Raw genomic sequence first — 17,770 nt, 5'->3', positions numbered from 1 at the left:
ACCAGGAAGGGCTGTGTCACAGAGGTGAAAGGATTCTGTGCCAGTGAAACCCTGCTCCTTGGGTGCAACACTCTTCTTTCTCATCTTGGACAGTTTTCCCTTGGCTGTACTTCTGTCCAACCAAAAAAATGCTCTGAAACAATTTCCTTTGTATAAAATATTCTGTACGATTATAAAACAAGAACTGTCAACAAGACACTTTTAAGTGAGACCATTTATTAGTTTCTGCTAAGTCATGTTAGAAAGCACTCGTTAAAATTTAGAAGAGGTAGCTAATTATAAAAGTGCCTAAATACAAAGTTTTTTTCAAGTTGTGTTTGAAAAACACTTTTAATAAGACCTGATTCACAGAATCAAGGCATTTTAAGAAGTACACTATCACAGTAAGTAGAATCAGGAACTGTGTGAATTTTTGGAACTATATGCATCAAAACTGTTTCATTATCATGTTCAGTGCTGTACCAGTGATATGTCTGACAATAAATTATCAGCAGTAAAACAGCATTTCTATAGGACACACTGGCTACAAAAAAAAAAAAAAAGGATTGAACAATAGTTACCCACAGCTAGGAGGTCTGCTCTTGAAGTCTCTGATATAGGACAGAAAATGCAACAAGTCTCTTGTACACAATTTCCAAAAGTAAGAGAGAGAGGAGAACAATTCCACATATTAAGCTGAATGCCCAGCGGGGTCCCAAGTACGTGTAGAGTTGACTGACAAAGACTGGGCCAAGTATACGTGCAGCACTTCCAGAGGCAGTCAACCAGCCCATGTAGACACCCTAGAACAGATCAGAGAATTTTGATGCTGATGCAAAACTTCTGAAACATTCAAACACAAGCCATTCTTATTAAAAAAAAACTTATTTCTAACTCAAATTGATTAAACTTGACTTTTAGGCCACCTGTTTAAAAAAGACAATTTAACTTGACGTTTGCTTACAAACATTAGATAGATAAGCTGGAATGGGCCCAAAAGTGAACCCATGGCCTTGCATATCCCCTCTAATGTGGCCAGGAAACAGATTTATGTGGCATTTAACTTCAATTTCTACATATCCTGTCTTGCTGCTACATAGTGTGTTGTGTAAACAAGGCCACTTTCTCTGCCACACATCTTGGCAGCACGTGTTGCTAAGGGAGCGGCATATGGTACTTTCTCCACTCTCACTTGGAGTTGCAAAGTCTTGACACTCCTGAGACCTCACTTTCCCACAGACACCGCAGGAAGATGTGAAGGGTACAGAAGAAATGGGAGAAAGAATAAACTTGGGAAGGATGAGCAGTTTTTCTCTCTATCAGACAGACATATAAGACTGTCAGAGGCAGGATGTGCCTGAATACCTGCTGGTGAGAAATGCAGGAGGGGAAAGCACTGTTGCACTCAGATTTTGCTTGTGGGCTTCCCACAGGCATCTGGTTGGTTGCAGTGAGAGCAGATTTGGGGTTGATGCAAGGGATGTGTGGGATGAGGAGCTCCATCCCACATATGCAATGGTTTAGTTGGATATAACTTCTGACCTCCCCTGCTACAATTGGATTGACTAGACTACAACAAAGTGCCACTGCTCTATGGTATTTTCTTTGTGTGATGGCGCAGAACTCCAGCAAGAAAACACTCTTTCATCAAGACAATGAAACATTATTCCAAGTTCAGCAAGGTTACTGGCACTCTTGCAAAAGTTTCTAGCAAAATTAGAAATTAATTTTGTTATTTGTAGAAAAGACCTTATCTACACACCTCACAAAAATCTTTCTTACCTGGGGCTTTGGTCCTATGATTTTTGAATATAAAGTGTAAGACATGACATTACAGGCTGGATAACCAAGTCCTAGTAGAATGACAGTAGTGATATATTGGCCCAAATAGATGACTGGAGTATAGAAGCACCAGGACTGTGACATAGGACATCCTGTTGCTTCAGTAGTATTACTGGATGGAAGCATCCATTCTAGTGTCCGGAGAGAGGCAAGGCTTTCACCAAAAGTCATTCTTGGAATAGAAGTATTCTTTATGTCTGTGAAAAAGCAAATAAAAGGTATCAAATACAGATATTCAGCGGGAAGCTTAAAAGTTTAATATTAATATTTGTACCTTCCCACTGGATATTAGGTAACTGATGTCCCCAAGGTAGTAAGACAAAGAATCCAACCAAGATAATCACTAGGCCTCCATAAAGTATAGCACGTTCACCAGTCCTGTCAGATAACAAAAACCATGATTACAATATTCATACTTAGGCTAACTAAACCAAATCTGTGTACAATGCAAGATGCAGCAAATCTAAAGTCTGTTTGCTTTTCTTAACTCTACAGGTATGTTAGTAGGTGCACTCTGTGGATCTGGGTGCTACTAGTGCTACAAGCAACTAGTTTAGAAAGGTTTATGGACAATCATTTGCAACCTAGAGTTCATCAAACCTTTTAATTTCAGAATTTGTTGCTATCATACTTAGTAACTTACCTTTTGGAAAGTACTTTAACTGCTAAAAACACAATGACAGATTCAATGCCAACTGCACCAAGGATTAATCCATTGATAAACACTGCTTTTTTCCTGGTCCAGGAATACATATCCATTGTCAACGGTGTGGCTATGCTAGAGAATAAAATAAAATAAATAAGTATTCTCAAATTGTGCCTATGGTGGTTGATAAGTGAGTTATCTGGACACCAGGCAACAGGAATCTCTGGGGTCCTAAAGAGCTGCTGGTTTCCCCTTCCTTTGTTAAAGGTTTCTGCTTCTGTCTTATTTTTTTAAGCCCTTGGACTTGTCATAGTTTGCCCTTCCTTCCCCGAGCAACTAGAATGCATCTTCTTATGGTGCTTCACCTCAGTTCATGTTGCCCCTTTAAGATATTTTCTGCAAATACTACTACAAAATAGTTCACTGTATAGTTAACTTACAGTACAAGGCAACACCTATCTACTCAGAAATAAGTCTGTGTTTAATGGGGCTTTCTCCTAAGTAAGCAAGCACAGGATGGCACCCTAGGAGAAAGCCAAAAGTATGTAGAGGAGGATTCTGCGAAAAGAAGCCACGTAAGTAAGAACCGAAATAAATAATTAGTTGGGCTGTTAGTAGAAGTGAATGCTTAATAAAGAGAACTGTTGATGAGAAAGATGAAGAGTTTACCAGCTGAAGGCCTTTAGCCAAGTATGTTGCTATGCTGTGTGAAATGTAACAAGCTGAATAGCTAAGGCTTTGCTTTGAACTGATGTATAAAAGTTATTGTACTCTGTTTCGTGCACTATTTCCCTCACTTACAAAAGGGGGTCTTGAGCAGCACTGCAATGATGATAAATGCCATTTTGAAATTCAAAATGTGCCCACTAGTCCAAAAAGGATGGTGGATCCCTGGCTTAAACGATCTCTCAGCTCTACAATAATTAAATGTAGATATTTGATAACGAACAGATTGACTACAGTAAGGTGGTAAAGCAGGAGAATAAGAAGTAGGTCATCACCATAATTTTACGAGACATTGCTAAAGATGTGAGAAACACCTGCCGAGAAAAACCAACCACCTTTTGAAAGTTCTGAGAGGACGAGCAACAAATATTAAGAATGTGTGTTTTTCTGTCTGGATACTGAAATGCTTTAGAGACCTAAAATTTCATTTTATATACCACTGAATTATTGACTGGATATGAATGTTCTGGAATTTGTACTGGCTTAGATGAAGTATTATCATAATGACCTATCTTGGTTTTTTTAATCCCATATCAGCACATCCTTAAAACTAGAGCAATATCTACACATTAAATTGGAATATGGGATTATAATTTATCATATTTTTCCTTGAGGAACTTTAATGCCTCTCCCTGAACATGTATGTGATACCTCTCTCTGCCTCTCCCAATTTCTGTAAACTCCATGGGAGGCTGGATCTGGGACAGATTTATTTATGCTTATATAATAAGTGCTACATATATTTATTGTGCTGCATAATGTGCTACACTTGACCTTAGCCAAAAGGCTGAGAAGAGATGCTGTGCCCGCTGAAATTTCAGTTGTGTATCCTCAACTATCAAATTTTATCTTCTTATATTGGGGTTATGAAGAGAGAATCCCAATATGAACTGCTTATGGGAATATAGCTGAGTTTCTTATTGCTGACTTGGGGTCTTACTGTACAAAAACAGATATTGGAGAATCAAGTATACTCACGTTTCAAAGACTGCAAAAACAAATAAGACAACAAGGAAAAGAAGGTTTGTTGATACAACAGCCACATGGTCAATGGTTGCTTGACTATCTTGACTCCTCTGCTCGTTTTCTGTATCAAAACAAAAAAAAGGAATAATAGGACAGTGCTACACAGTTCAGATATAATGACCTTGGTTTAATAAACCATTGTTTATTAAGTCAAAATGAGGCAAGCCCCTGCAGTCCTTTCCTCTTTTCACTTACAAACTAGAACAGAAAATGTTTTCTGTTACATCTGGAAAATTAGAGTTTACTCTTGGGTTACTATCTAGAATATTAAACCAGAGACTGAGCTATTGTTTCAGAGCTGAAATGTAACAGGAAGCTATGGTTTCTCATAATAGTTTAAGCAAAGAATAGAAGTTACAAATCCTTGTACTAGCAGAACTACTTCATTGGATAGTGCCCTTTGTATGTGAAGTTTCACAGTAGCCATTTCTTTCTATTAATATTGTAAAGTGTACTACAATATTTTATTTCAAGTTTTCTACAAAAATATTACCTTCAGTTTCAAAGTTAATGCTGCTTTGTGGTCTTCCCATGTCATCTACATGATGTTCTCTAAAAATAATTATTCATTAAAATAATTAATGCACTAAGGAAGCTTTGCAAGCTACAGCAATACATTTCAACAACCAATCTTGTAATATAATGTTATGTTCCCAGTGGTTTTTAATATTTAACCACTTCATTTTATTATCATTTCTAACCCAATTCCTCAAAATCCTTTGTGTCAAAATCAGTTCAGTAACTTTCTAGGCCATGTTGAAGTAATTTTTCTGAGAAGGTGAAATTGAAATCTTGCTGGTGGACAGTTAGTTAGCCTGATAATGAAATGAGTATAAATGATCCCTCATTCCCACCAGCAAGATTTCAATTTCACCTTCTCAGAAAAATGAAGCCATGATCTTAGAAGATAACAAGTACAGTCCTCAGTAATTTATTCTGGAAAAAATGAAGTTCAGATTACCCCAAAACTAAACTTCTATTTCTACTCCAAGGAATTTGGCATACGGTTTGGACTTGATTGCTCCAGGATTTCAAAACTCTTAGTGGCAAGTCCTCCACTTTCAACTCTGTATCATGGAGATGGTTTCTCTAATTTTCAGAATGGGAAAATAAATCCCTAAATGACAATAATTTGAGTAAAGTTTGAAAGCTTCCCAGAGGTCCATAAAAACTAGCATGGAAAATGAATTATATTATTTGCGCAAGGTTAGAGATAATTTCTTCCCTATAAAGGCCAGGAAGAACTTGCCATTGCTAAGGTCAGCCACTACTGTATAGTGTACATTAAGGAATTAAAATAGGACCAAGATACATTTATCCAGATTGCGCACTCGTTAGATCCAAGAAGAAAATAAAATCTAGAAGTCCCAAAGAGGAACAAAGATTTTAAAAATCACATATGCATAGACACCCCTACCCCGCACAAAAGAGAAATCAAGGATAAACACTTGGTGTCTTAGAACAGTCTGTTTCTAATTACCTAAACATAGCAAATATCAAAACAATGTTGATGATTCCTAGGAGAGCTCCAAATAGTGCTGGTGTGGTGTACATGTTTATCTGAAGATGAATGGTTCTCCATGTGACTCCTTGTTCTCCAATAAGCGTAAAGAGGGTCTGAAAAACTAAACCAAAACAGAATAGAGTTAAAACAGAACATTAAGAGCATGTACAAATATTGATGTTTTGCTCTGAACATGGAATCCAAAATATTTCATAAGAACAGTGCATTTATTCCACAAAACAAAAATAAATCACTTCAAATTATATGGATTCCATGGATTGAAATGATGACTTTAATGCTGCCTATAATGTATATATATAAAAAAGATCCTTGTGAAAATTATAATTATTAAATGTAAACATTCTGTGTTCTTATAATAGAAAGAACACATTATCCTTATGTTGAAATCCTACACACTTACATGGGAGAAAGTCCTATTGAGCCCTAAGCTCAATAGGGTCTGATTCACTTGCCTGCTTAATGTACCTTTTACTAAGCTGTAGACAAGGGACAGGGAACCCTTTTCCTACGAAGGGCCAGTTACTCACAGAAACATCAGGGCTTTGGCCATAGATTCCCCACCCCAGATAGATGTTAGAGAGCATGATGAATTACTAACATTGTCCCCCAATGTAGTCACCATAAATGAAAAGCACTATAGATATTGAGGTGCATGGAACTCAAGAGTGCTTCTGATGTGGAAATGGCCCCATCTTTTCCAGCACTAAATTAGGAACTATTACCCAAACCTGCTGTTTCAGTACATTAAAAGCATATGATAAACCATCTTCATACCCCCTCAGTATCATCCTTAGAATTTGAGCTTGCAACTTTCTTCCAAATACTGTTTTAAGTAAAGTTTACTTTAACACAGCAGGAAAATTTAATTTACACATACATATGCAAATGATTGAAGTAACATTTGAGGTCTTTCTGATTCAGAATGCCAAGTTTCCACATACACATCAGGTTTCATTTGAAAATAATGAAAATACAACCTACGTTGTACCTGGTCCCAGTATGAAACCCACTGCTTGACAAGCACTAGTGTTTGCCATGGCACTAGTTCTTTCGGTAAGAGAGGTGGCACCAGCAATGTATGACCGAACTACTGCTACATTTCCTAAAGAAAGGTGAACAGAAGGAAGTATGTTTACTTGACATAAAGAAAACATTAGGAATTTATTTTGTTTACCTAAATTACTAGAAATGTTACATTTATTCCTCTTCTGCCATGTCTTATTTTAAAGAGATTCACAGATATTGAAAGCCATCTGATTACAGAGACACCTTTTCGCTGAAGTGATTATTCACAACTGTATCCATCTAATTTCAGCTGTTAAAACTTTTCAGTAACTTGGAACTCTTTAGCAGACAGGAGTTAATAGCTCATGCTTCTTACGTAACATTTTTGAAGCCTAATGTGTAAAAGGCTCCTGAAGAAACTGCACTAACTTCCCCATGCTTTTACTGTTGCCAAATGTCTTATATAGCAGCTCTTTCAGACCCTCCGATTTCACAATGGATCTCTGTCACTACTGAGTCAGCTACTTAAAAATATTGCACCTTTGGGCTACCACTGACTCAATTGCAAGGCCACAGAGCGCTATGGGCAACTCACCTGGTAAAACTGGGAGACCATGAGTCTATATTTTGAAGTTAAGCAACAATGGAAATTATACATTTACACAATTTCTGAATTACACCTTGCTAGTGATGTAGCAAGTGGCGCTATGAAGCAAGATAGATTTCATAGCTGCTTATGAGATTCTGATTAACCTAACAGCACAGCTGCCTTAAATAGTACACAACTGTCAATCTTCCATGTAAATGTTTCTACAATTACCTGCGCCAAACCCCACCAGAGCTCGAGCAACCAGCATGTAGTATTTGTTGTGTGATGTAGGTAAATGGACATAGGCATAAAGAAAGTTAGCAGCCACTGAAATGGTAGTTGAAACTACAAGAGGCTCTCTTCTTGGCCTGTAATTAGACCATGCGCCAAAGAAGGGGGAAGCTATCATCTGACCAATGCTATATGAAGCAATAATCCAGCCCAGGAAACTTGGATCTGCAGTTTTATCTATCTATGGAAACAACAAAAGCAACTTCAAAAACAAGCACATCTCATTCATCAGTTCCCAGCAAGAGTTTTACAAACAGCATCACAACATTTCCCAAGGTAATATAAATACTTTGAGGTAGTGTCCTATTACTGAATTTATCCATTAGCTAAAACTGAAGAATTATTTGGGGAGAGACAATTGAAAGGTATAATGCATTGTAGGTGCCAGAAAATAATGTGAGCAAGCCCACTGCAGAACTAATAAGGGACTATGTTTGGAAGATACTTATTAAAACCACCCTGCTTAATGCCCAATTTATGATAATAATTATGAACTGCTTTCTCAATAGCACTGCTACAATGCTAAGGTATAACCAATGGGTAGTATTCACCTACATTTTCTTCACACTTTAGACAAGCCATAAAACAGTGAGTGAATGTTAAATAGTAGTATTCTGAAAAATAGGGTTTTAAACTAAACCTCTTTTGATTCAGCAGCCTGAATTTGCAAAATTGACATAAATCATCCCAGATTAAGACAACCACTTCAAATACCACAACAAAGAAACTCATTTATAGTCAAGTACAAAACAGATAACTAATTCAAACTCTCATAGTTACCTGTTGAAGATACGGCCATATTGACATAATTACAATAGAAAAACCTGCAATGTAAAGAATTGAAGTTATGCTTCTATTATTAAATCATTACATAACATTCTTCATATATCTGTCTGAATAAAAGGATTGTGTCCCTAAATGCTCAAAGTCCACAGGGAAATCAAAGTACAACCTGTTCCCTTATAATTTTATGGAGGCATATATTACCTTTTCTGTTTTATTCCTACTGGCTTCTTAGTAGCATGTGTCCAACTAAACAATCAGAAATCTATGACTCACTCCTTAAATATATGATCCAACAGAGCTTTCTTCCTCTAACAAAGTCACATGCTTTAATTAAGGCACAGGGTATCAGAGTTAATGGCCAGTTATTCAGGCTGAACTGAAACCAGTTGAGTTAGACTTTGGAAAAACTGATAATTGGATTAAGAGTCTTCCTAAGGTTTATCACACAAGAATCCCACTATAGCAGCTTGGGGGAGGTAACCAAATTATAGCTGCAAGCAAAATATTGCAGGAAGATTTTCTTGAACATTAACCTTAAAAAAACCCCCCAGGATAAACAGTTCATTTTCTCCAAATTAGACAAGAGTGCACTGAGAACCAGTCTACACTTTACAATGGTTGGTATTCAGCTGTTTTACTCAGTAGACCTATTGAAATTAATGGACTTAACATAGAAATATTCATTAATTTTAATGGACCAACAATAATAAAATTTAGTTGCATACCACCCAACTAAATTTTGGCATTTGCTCCATACTGTGGCTGCATGAGCTTCCTGCACTCAACCGGAAGCTCTGTTGGCTATTCGGCTTCTGAAAAATGTTCGCAAGCCAGAACACTCACTTCTGGGTTTGTGGCATTCAGGAGCCAAAATGTCTGAGTACCAAGGCGTTCGAGAACCAAGGTACGACTGTACAATACATTTCCATTAAAAAAGTTTCCATAAAGCATTTTAATTTACATTCAATATAGACATAGGAGTGGAGCTGCAAAGTACTTTATTTTACAAACCAACACTGCTGAAGAACATTGTGAGATACATTATCCGAATGGATCTCCACCGGCTATTGTAATGCTGTAGGGTTTCCATAACACCATCAGATCTGTAACAAATGAAAACGTAATTAAAGATTAACAACTCTCGGCACTTGTTTTTGTCTAACTTACGGCAATCTGTTCAAGAATAATAAGCACTCAGAGCAGTCCCTCTATGACAGGGGTAAATGTAAAGGTAAAGGGACCCTGACCATTAGGTCCAGTCGTGACCGACTCTGGGGTTGCGGTGCTCATCTCGTTTTATTGGCTGAGGGAGCCAGTGTACAGCTTCCGGGTCATGTGGCCAGCATGACTAAGCAGCTTCTGGTGAACCAGAGCAGAGCATGGAAACGCTGTTTACCTTCCTGCTGGAACGGTACCTATTTATCTACTTGCACTTTGACGTGTTTTTGAACTGCTAGGTTGGCAGGAGCAGGGACTGAGCAACGGGAGCTCACCCCGTCATGGGGATTTGAACCGCCGACCTTTTGATCGGCAAGTCCTAGGCTCTGTGGTTTAACCCACAGCGCCACCCGCGTCCCTATGACAGGGGTAGTCAACCTTTTTATACCTACCGCCCACTAATGCACCTTTCTTGATAGTAACATTTTCTTCCCGCCCACCAGTGCTCGATGGAAGGAGGATTCAGCTTGTGCCCTACCACCCACCTAGAATCCTGAAACACCCTAGTGGGTGGTAGGGACCAGGTTGACAACCCCTGCTCTAGGACTTCAGTATTTAAATACAACAATTTGAAAAAAACAGGAAATGGGCATAATGAAAGCCTTTTTCAAAGGCTCGACTAAAAAAATGCCACCGGAATAAAATAAATAATAAGAGCCCTTTTAAAAGGAGGCGCCATAATACCAATATTCGTTGTGACGCTTCGCATTTTTATTTGGAAGCTTAATATTTGATTCTAAAGTTCAAAGCCTGCTGACCTTTTGGCGTTAATTAGAACAGTATAGGAATATAAGCACTAACCCCCAAACAACAACAAAACAACACTTCCGCCCTCGCCTGGACCACCCGGCCCTTCCTTCCCTCAGCGACTGACAATCCGACACCGGCTCTTCTTCAGGGGCCTGACTCCGAGGCGAGACCCCGTCAAGGAGCGCAGCCTCCCTCCGCCTACCTCCAACTGGGGGCCCGGGGGTCCAGCAAAGGCTCCTCCTGCCCTTCAGGCACAGCTTCCCAAACAGCGTCGTCGGCCATGGTCGGCTTACGAAGAACATCAGCAGCAGCGAAGGCAAGACGGAGCAGAGACGCTACCAGGAAGAAAGGAATGGGTGGGACTGGAATCACGCCATTCCACACACGCCCACGGCCGCCCTCCTTTCCTTTACTCCGCGTCTTCCCGATCAAGCCGTGAGGTGACGCGCCACGTGACTGACGGCGAACAAAAAAACAACAACCACCAGCCTCCAACAACACCAGGCGCTTGTTGGTCACGTGAGAGGCGAGGCACTGATTGGTGTAAAGGCAGCTTACCCCGCCCCGCTCTCTTGCAGCTTCTCGCGCGGAGACAAGAGAGCGGGAAGAGGGAGTGAGTGACAGCGGCGACCTTCGAAGTTCTCCTCCGTTGCCCCGCCTCCCTCCCTCATTCACTGTGGCGGGACGGTGAAACGGAGTCCCGGAGGCTGGTAGATGAGAGGAGAGGCTGGGAAAGGGGGAGAGGCTGGAGGACGAGGACGAAGAGGAAGGAAACATCCCGCTCGCCTCTCCCTTCTGCCGCTTCTTCAGTGTGGCGGGTGGGGAGAATTCATTTTTTGCCTCCGCGCGGGCAGGACGTGCAGCCTGACGCGTCTCCCTGGGTGGCGGGACATGGGTAGGTCGTCGCCGTGGGACGTAACGGAAAAGCCTGTGGGCTCCTGGCCGTCCTTGCCCAAGCTTGCTGGGAAGCGCCAGAAGACCTCCTGCACCTGCGCGGGGTCTTGTGGCACAAGTTGTGGCTGCACACCTTCTCCTCCGTGCCTTCATTTCTCGGGAGGAAGGGTAAATGTTATCCAAGGACCCCCCCTTTCCACCCTCCTTTTTTTGGGGGGGGCAAACTTTTGTTTCTGGGTTAGTCGGCAATCCAATGCATCTTCCACACGGGAACCAGCTCCATTGAATGCCGTGATTTCGCTTCCCAGCACGTAGGTTCGGACGGTCCATCCCTGCCGGACCAACCGCGTTGTAATTTTATTTGTTGGCGGGTCGGGTTGAAGGCGCGTTGAATCAATCACGAGCCCACGCCGCCCTTATCCATATGTGGGAAGCTTTTGTTTGCTTGTGAAGGTTATAACGACAGTCTAGAGTTCACCCGTTATGGTGAGAGGAAGGCCAACGAGAAAGGAACTTCGTTGAAGTGCATGGATGCTGTTTTTGCTTTTCCTGATATGGGTGTCTGTTTTCTAAAGCATTGCTCTTTTTACGGATCCAGTGGCTATTGCTTATTAAAGCACTAACGTTAGGAGGCCAGAACAAAATTCTGAAGGTCTGAAACATGCTGATTTTGGCAAATAAAAAAAATGATCTGCCCCCTTTGGGTGATACTATATTACCCTCTTTTTAAAAACTAGTGTGAGAGCCAGAGTAGTTCAGGGTATTGTAGCAGCTCCCACAGTGAGTGGAGTAGCTCATAACTCTGGCCTCTTGGTGGTGGGGTAAGTATCTCTGTTTAGGGTTTGCAGTGTCAAATAGAAGCTGTCCTCCACATTTGTTTTATAAAAGGGTGCTGAGGGGAAATCTGAAGCCTTTCCTAGTAGCATATATACTCTTAATATTTTGAATTACACACAGAATTTGACTCATTCATACTTTGAACCAGCAGATATGAAGAGAGTTGCGGTTAAGAGAATTCTGGACTGACAAGGTTGACAGGTATGAACAACTTCTGGTTGAGAACCTTAATAGGTGTATGTTTTTAGTGTGTGGGTGTTGTATGAAAGTGTGGTATGAAAACATTTGTTTCCTTTTTCATAAATTACATGGCTGGTTTTGTTGTTTTCAGGGTTGTCATACATTTCGCAGTGTAGATTGCCAGTGATTTATTGTAGGGGGAAAATGGTGTCAACTTTTTCTTTTTGTATATTGCAAAGATATTGCGTCCAAACCACGACTAAGACAATCCTATGCATAGTTAGCTGGGAGTAAGTCACATTGTATTAAACAACTTATTTATTAATGGACATGAATAGGATTGCACTGTAAATCACATTCCTGATGTTATAATACTGCTGTGTAATTCATGGCCCACTAATTATAGTTTTATTATTTCTGTTCTTTCCTGTTCTCATTTTGATTCCAAATTGCAATGTGTTTATTTGAGGACAGTGCTTTTGAGGCCAAGGTTGTTGCTACAAATATTTCAGACACTTTTGGATTAGTAAAAGCTGGTAGATTGTTTGGCAACATATTATCTTTTCAACATACTAACCTTGTATGCTATCATTGTGAAACGTTACTTTGGAAATGAAGCGTGACTGTAATCATGTTTTTACGCTCTGGAAAAATGCTACTTTATACCAAATATCAAGGTTAATCTGACATTACCAAAAGTTGGGAGGGGGTCATTTGCTAGGCTAACCATCTTGCGTTTCCTTGGGTTTTGCTGTTTGGAGTGTGTCCTTGTGTGAATGAAAAATAACTAGCTTTTTCAGTAATCAAAGTATATTTAGAGCAGAATGTTGTATGTTTGAAAGATCTTACATAGATTCTAGACTTAAAGCACTTCAGCTCCTTGTTAATTTTTCATCCTGTGTTGTAATTGTTGGAAAAAAGTAGCAACAAAGAACCTTGGCTATCAAATTCCTGACATTGTTCTTGAAGAGTGAGATAGAAATATGATTCTATTGATTTGTTTCCAGTCAAAAAACTCAGTGGTAAGTGAAAAGACGAAATAGCAGTGGTGAAATATTAACTAAGCAATTACATTATGTCAAAGGATAAGGCAGGTTGCTTTTGTTTGCTTTGCTTGATAAGCAGTAGATGACCACAGCAATGATACTGAAATGATTTTCAGGAAGGAAAAGTCTCTCAGTGTTCGGACATAGCTTCTGTTTCTTTAGATGTACATTGCACAATTTAATACTTTGACCTAGAGCTATCTTACAAAAGTCACATCTTCTATTATCTTAGAGTTTATTTTGGAAAGCATTCTAAAAGATCTCAGTTTGGTGATGCAGAAACAACTTAGGTTTGGAATGCCTACTAATAAAAATATATTGTTGCAACCATCATATTACGTATGAATTTAGGAGATTGAAAAGAGTGTGCATGTTTTAAAATGAAGTTAAATACAATGGGAAAGTTCATTCAGTTATTGCAACATTTACAAAATTGAAAGATTTACCAAAAAAAAAAGGGAACCAAGCACCTTTCCCTTCACTCAAATTAAGGCATGTAAATTGAGCTCTCTTTGTAAACTCCTTACAGCTCTTTTCATTGTTACAAGGTGCACATTCTTTTCCAACTACAACGTTTGTACTCTTGGGATTTTTCCAACATCTTTATCCACTAGGATTCCGTTCCTAAAATTAGGTGGCTCTGTACTCTGTGGTATGTTGCTTATGCCACAGCAAGTATTGCTCTGTTTAAACAGCTGTGTCCTCCGCATTGGTCTAGGCACCCTTATAATTTACCCATTTGCAATACAAAATAATTTAACATGTAGAAGGTTTCTTTTCAATATCTGTGCAGTGTGAACAGCTGTGCAGGTAATAGGCTGTTTCAGTGGTGTTTTACATTTTTAAAAGTTTTCATTTTTCTGTTCAGATTGGTTCCTATTCCTGAGTGGGAGATTATCAGCCAAACCTAACCACTGCATATTCTTGCTAGTTAACATAAGAGGGGCTGACACTACAGACCATAGAAAATGTAATTGGTAGAGAGGGCTCTGTGTGTTGTCACTTCCCCTCTTCTCCTGGGAGGGAAGAAATGTATCGTACTTCCTATTGCTCTCTCTCTCTCTCCCTTTGATCAGCATTGGATGTGGACATGCCTCCACTTGCTCCAGCTTTAGGCATATTCCTGAAAATGGTTATACTATCAATATAAGTATTTTGCCTACATAGCTTTTCCCATTTGTAAAAGAAAACAAACTGGATTAATAGAATGTCTTTTTTTCTTCACTGATATTTGCTGTTGTAGCAGAATTGCAACAAATTGTTGACAGGCAGCTTATTAAAGGTGCATCAAATCAAGTGCTAACAAATTCTACTTCCTTAGTCATTTTCTTAAAGCAAACAAATTCTACTTCCTTAGTCATTTTCTTAAAGCAAGTATAGGGGTTCTCTTTAACAAAGATTAATGTGCCAGTTTCAAGCATGTTTTTGAAAGTTATATTGCACAATTTCTGTGTGTTTATAACTAGCGTTTGCTTTCATTGGAAATAAGAGCTGTACTTTTACAGTTACAAAGTAAGAAACAACAGTACTTTTCACCAGTATGTTAAACAGCCCTCTCTGCTCTTTTTCTAGATGTGTTTTGCTAATGGGTGTGAGTAAACTAGATGTCTTATACAGGCGCCTACTTCTCACTAAGCTTTTTATTCAAGGATGGGGAAGACCAGAAGACTTGAAAAGGTAGTTATGCTCACTCATGCTTATATTCCAGATTGGGGTACATGCTCTGTTTTTAAATTTCAAAAAATAGTACCCCCAAAGCTAATATTCTAAGTGCACACTGAAAGGTTAAAACAGTTTTCTTATACTGTATGAAGGAAAAGTTAGAAAAGCATTTGTCTCAAATTGAAGGGTAATATTTGTGTTAATACATATTTAAATTTAAAGACTGGTGTCACATTAAAAATAAACAAAGCTTGTACAGGAGTTATTAATGTTAACATTGGATATTATAACATCCTAGGTAGGGGTGGAATTAAAGATTATTCAGGCCAAACAGAGACAAAATTATAAAACACATTTTTTGTGTCTTGTGTGTAGTAATAGCTGAAACTTAACACTATTTTTTGTCATTAACAGAATATTTGCATTCAGAAAGATTATTGGAAACAGAGAAAAATGTCAAAATCTGGTTTCAAGAGACTATCCAGTGCACATCAACAAGGTATTAAGTTGCATTTATTTTTAATTAGTTTACGATTCTGTGCAGATTTGTAATCCTGATTATGAAAAAGGATAAATGAGAAAGGAACCAATGCTTGGTAATCTGCATGTTGCTAGAATTCACTAGATATTAGTGGAAGGGCTGTAGCTCAGAGGTAGACCATCTGCCTTGTGTGCAGAAAATCCTTGTTTCAATCTCCAGCACCTTCAGGTAGGGTGCAGATATATTCCCTGCCTGGAGAGTTGCTGCTGGTCAGTGTAGATGATACTGAGCTAGATAGACCAATGGTCTGACATGTTATAAGGCAGCTTCCTCTGTCCCACCAAATGTACTTGTTAATGTTTGAAAGTTTCAGTAAGAATGCAATGTTGTTACTGTAGGTTGAAGAGCAGTCAGACTGTAAGATCCTTGATGGGCAGTTCATTTCCCCCTTGGCTCATTATGTTCCAGATATCATGCCACCAGAATCCATCACAGCAAGGTAAGGACAGGCACCTAATGTAAGTTACGAAATTACAGAGAGTGAGATGAGATGAAATGCTGATGAAAAGGTGACACATACGTGTGTTAATTTTGAATTAGGATAGGTTTGCATGTTGGCTAGGGCTTTGTCTGCACTGAGTGCCACTGGGAACAGCTCCTTACCTTACGTGCTGAGAGTTCCTCTTGAAATTTTTGTCCCAGTAAGTATAATACTACGATTAAAAAGGTCCTAACTAAACTTCTGCATGCCTTAAGGGACATTTTAGATCCCTGTACAATGTTTTTTTCCCCATACACATGTGCCAGTTATTCTGGATTTGCATTTGATTGGAGAAATGCCATATATGATGGCTAGCAGCAGTTTTAATTATCACGGTAGCTGGAAAACATTTTCTGCAATCATGCTTATTACTTAAGAGTGGGGAAATGCATTACTAGTCCTTGATGTAAAACTTTGTGTGATATTAGTTGCTAGTCTGTTAACTTTATTTCATGTAGGCATAGTTTTTAAATGATTGCTTTCTATTTGATAGGTTTCAGTTTTTAGTACCCAAGCTATGGAACAGCAAATACAGACCAGTGTGCATTCATTTAGCAGGCACTGGCGACCATGTAAGCATACAACATTACTTCATTAATGCTTTTTAAAAAAAACCTGTTACACTTGTTCTGTTTAATTTAATCTTATTAAACTTTTGTCTCTCTAGTACTTTTGGAGACGACGCACATTAATGGCCCGTCCAATGATCAAAGAGGCCTGCATGGCTTCACTGTTGTTAGAAAACCCTTATTATATCCTTTATATTAAGCAAAATGTATCTGTGAAGCACAGATCTAGAGAGGAAAGATGCTGCTGCCTAGTCATGTTTTTAGTTCCAACACTAATATGGTGAATGGATATGTCAAATATGTAAAAGCATATGAAATGTAAACCATTTATATGTTTCCTGTATAGATTGGTAGCTTGGAAATATAGTAAATGACCTGTAAGTGACCTAATGATTATACTTAAGTATGTGTGGTTCTGCTTGAAAAGAAATCATATATTCTGTGGATATTTTGCAACTCTTAAATCTCCAAAAGCATAAATAACTCAAATTAATGTTGCGTGTATGTAATCATATATAAAGTTAAACTATGTGCAAATAGACTCCAGGGCATCATTATCTAAAATTAGACACATTTTAAATGCAGCTTGGGGAGGGCATGAGGACCATTTAGAGAGAAAAATAATAGGAAAAGAATGCATTGCCCCACTTGATTGCCATGTTTGCATTTGACTTGTCACAATTAAGAGATTCAGTTTCCAAATTACCAACCAGCAGTCTTTCATAAAATATTAGTTTTCTGTCTCCCTGTCTGAAGCCACTGCATTAATTTATCTATCAATAAATCTGAGGGGTTTTTTAATCCAATCCTCTTCTGTTGGCATTTTGATAACACAAAAATGGAAATCTGTCACCAATTGGGCAGCTGTTAACAAATTCTGAATTACTTTCTTATAGAGATATTATATTTATCCCAAGATGTAGCCCAAGAGGACAAAAACTTAATTCACATATTATTTTCTTAATACTAGTTGGCAACAATTAAACATTCAGAATGTTTGTGTGGAACATGTCTGGATCATGGCCATTATTCTAAGCAATGTTACTGAAATTCCTAATAAAACAGTAAGACAAGTTTTTCATATTCCTGTTTAGTTATGTATAATAACTTGTCTAGATAAATCATTCAGTGGTTGAAATGTTACGCATGTGTGAACTCAAATCTCCTATGTCTAACA

The 17,770-nt window shown here is 38.7% G+C and overlaps 2 protein-coding genes across 10 annotated transcripts in view; one reads left to right on the top strand and one right to left on the bottom strand.

Moving 5' to 3' along the window:
• Nucleotides 1–199: 199 nt before the first annotated feature.
• Nucleotides 200–11,160, bottom strand: MFSD8 (major facilitator superfamily domain containing 8; the record flags this gene model as incomplete). Its single annotated transcript, XM_083755696.1, has 12 exons — nucleotides 200–782; nucleotides 1,762–2,018; nucleotides 2,096–2,199; nucleotides 2,465–2,599; nucleotides 4,172–4,280; nucleotides 4,713–4,771; nucleotides 5,700–5,844; nucleotides 6,733–6,846; nucleotides 7,570–7,810; nucleotides 8,410–8,453; nucleotides 9,427–9,518; nucleotides 10,586–11,160. The coding sequence occupies 12 exons, from the start codon at nucleotides 11,158–11,160 to the stop codon at nucleotides 567–569; spliced, it is 2,091 nt and encodes a 696-aa protein (XP_083611822.1). The 3' UTR covers nucleotides 200–566.
• ABHD18 (abhydrolase domain containing 18) overlaps nucleotides 11,060–17,770 on the top strand; it is a 20,259-nt gene continuing 13,548 nt past the window's right edge. For 2 of the 9 annotated variants that reach the window (XM_083755838.1, XM_083755832.1), the window contains exons 1-7: nucleotides 11,060–11,201; nucleotides 12,266–12,315; nucleotides 14,913–15,017; nucleotides 15,417–15,501; nucleotides 15,882–15,982; nucleotides 16,518–16,596; nucleotides 16,692–16,778. In XM_083755838.1, coding sequence (XP_083611964.1) covers nucleotides 14,926–15,017; nucleotides 15,417–15,501; nucleotides 15,882–15,982; nucleotides 16,518–16,596; nucleotides 16,692–16,778 — 444 coding nt within the window. In that variant the 5' untranslated portion in view covers nucleotides 11,060–11,201; nucleotides 12,266–12,315; nucleotides 14,913–14,925. Of the gene's footprint in view, nucleotides 11,279–11,317; nucleotides 11,446–12,262; nucleotides 12,316–13,223; nucleotides 13,317–14,912; nucleotides 15,018–15,416; nucleotides 15,502–15,881; nucleotides 15,983–16,517; nucleotides 16,597–16,691; nucleotides 16,779–17,770 lie in introns of those variants that run through there. The other 7 variants (XM_083755839.1, XM_083755835.1, XM_083755840.1 and 4 more) reach the window with 7 other exon arrangements.

The sequence above is a fragment of the Podarcis gaigeae genome (assembly GCF_964106915.1).
Source record: "Podarcis gaigeae genome assembly, chromosome: 9".
Lineage (NCBI taxonomy): Eukaryota > Metazoa > Chordata > Lepidosauria > Squamata > Lacertidae > Podarcis > Podarcis gaigeae.
The sequence above is the reverse complement of the archived record's forward strand: the minus strand, read 5'-3'. Positions and strand labels throughout refer to the sequence as shown.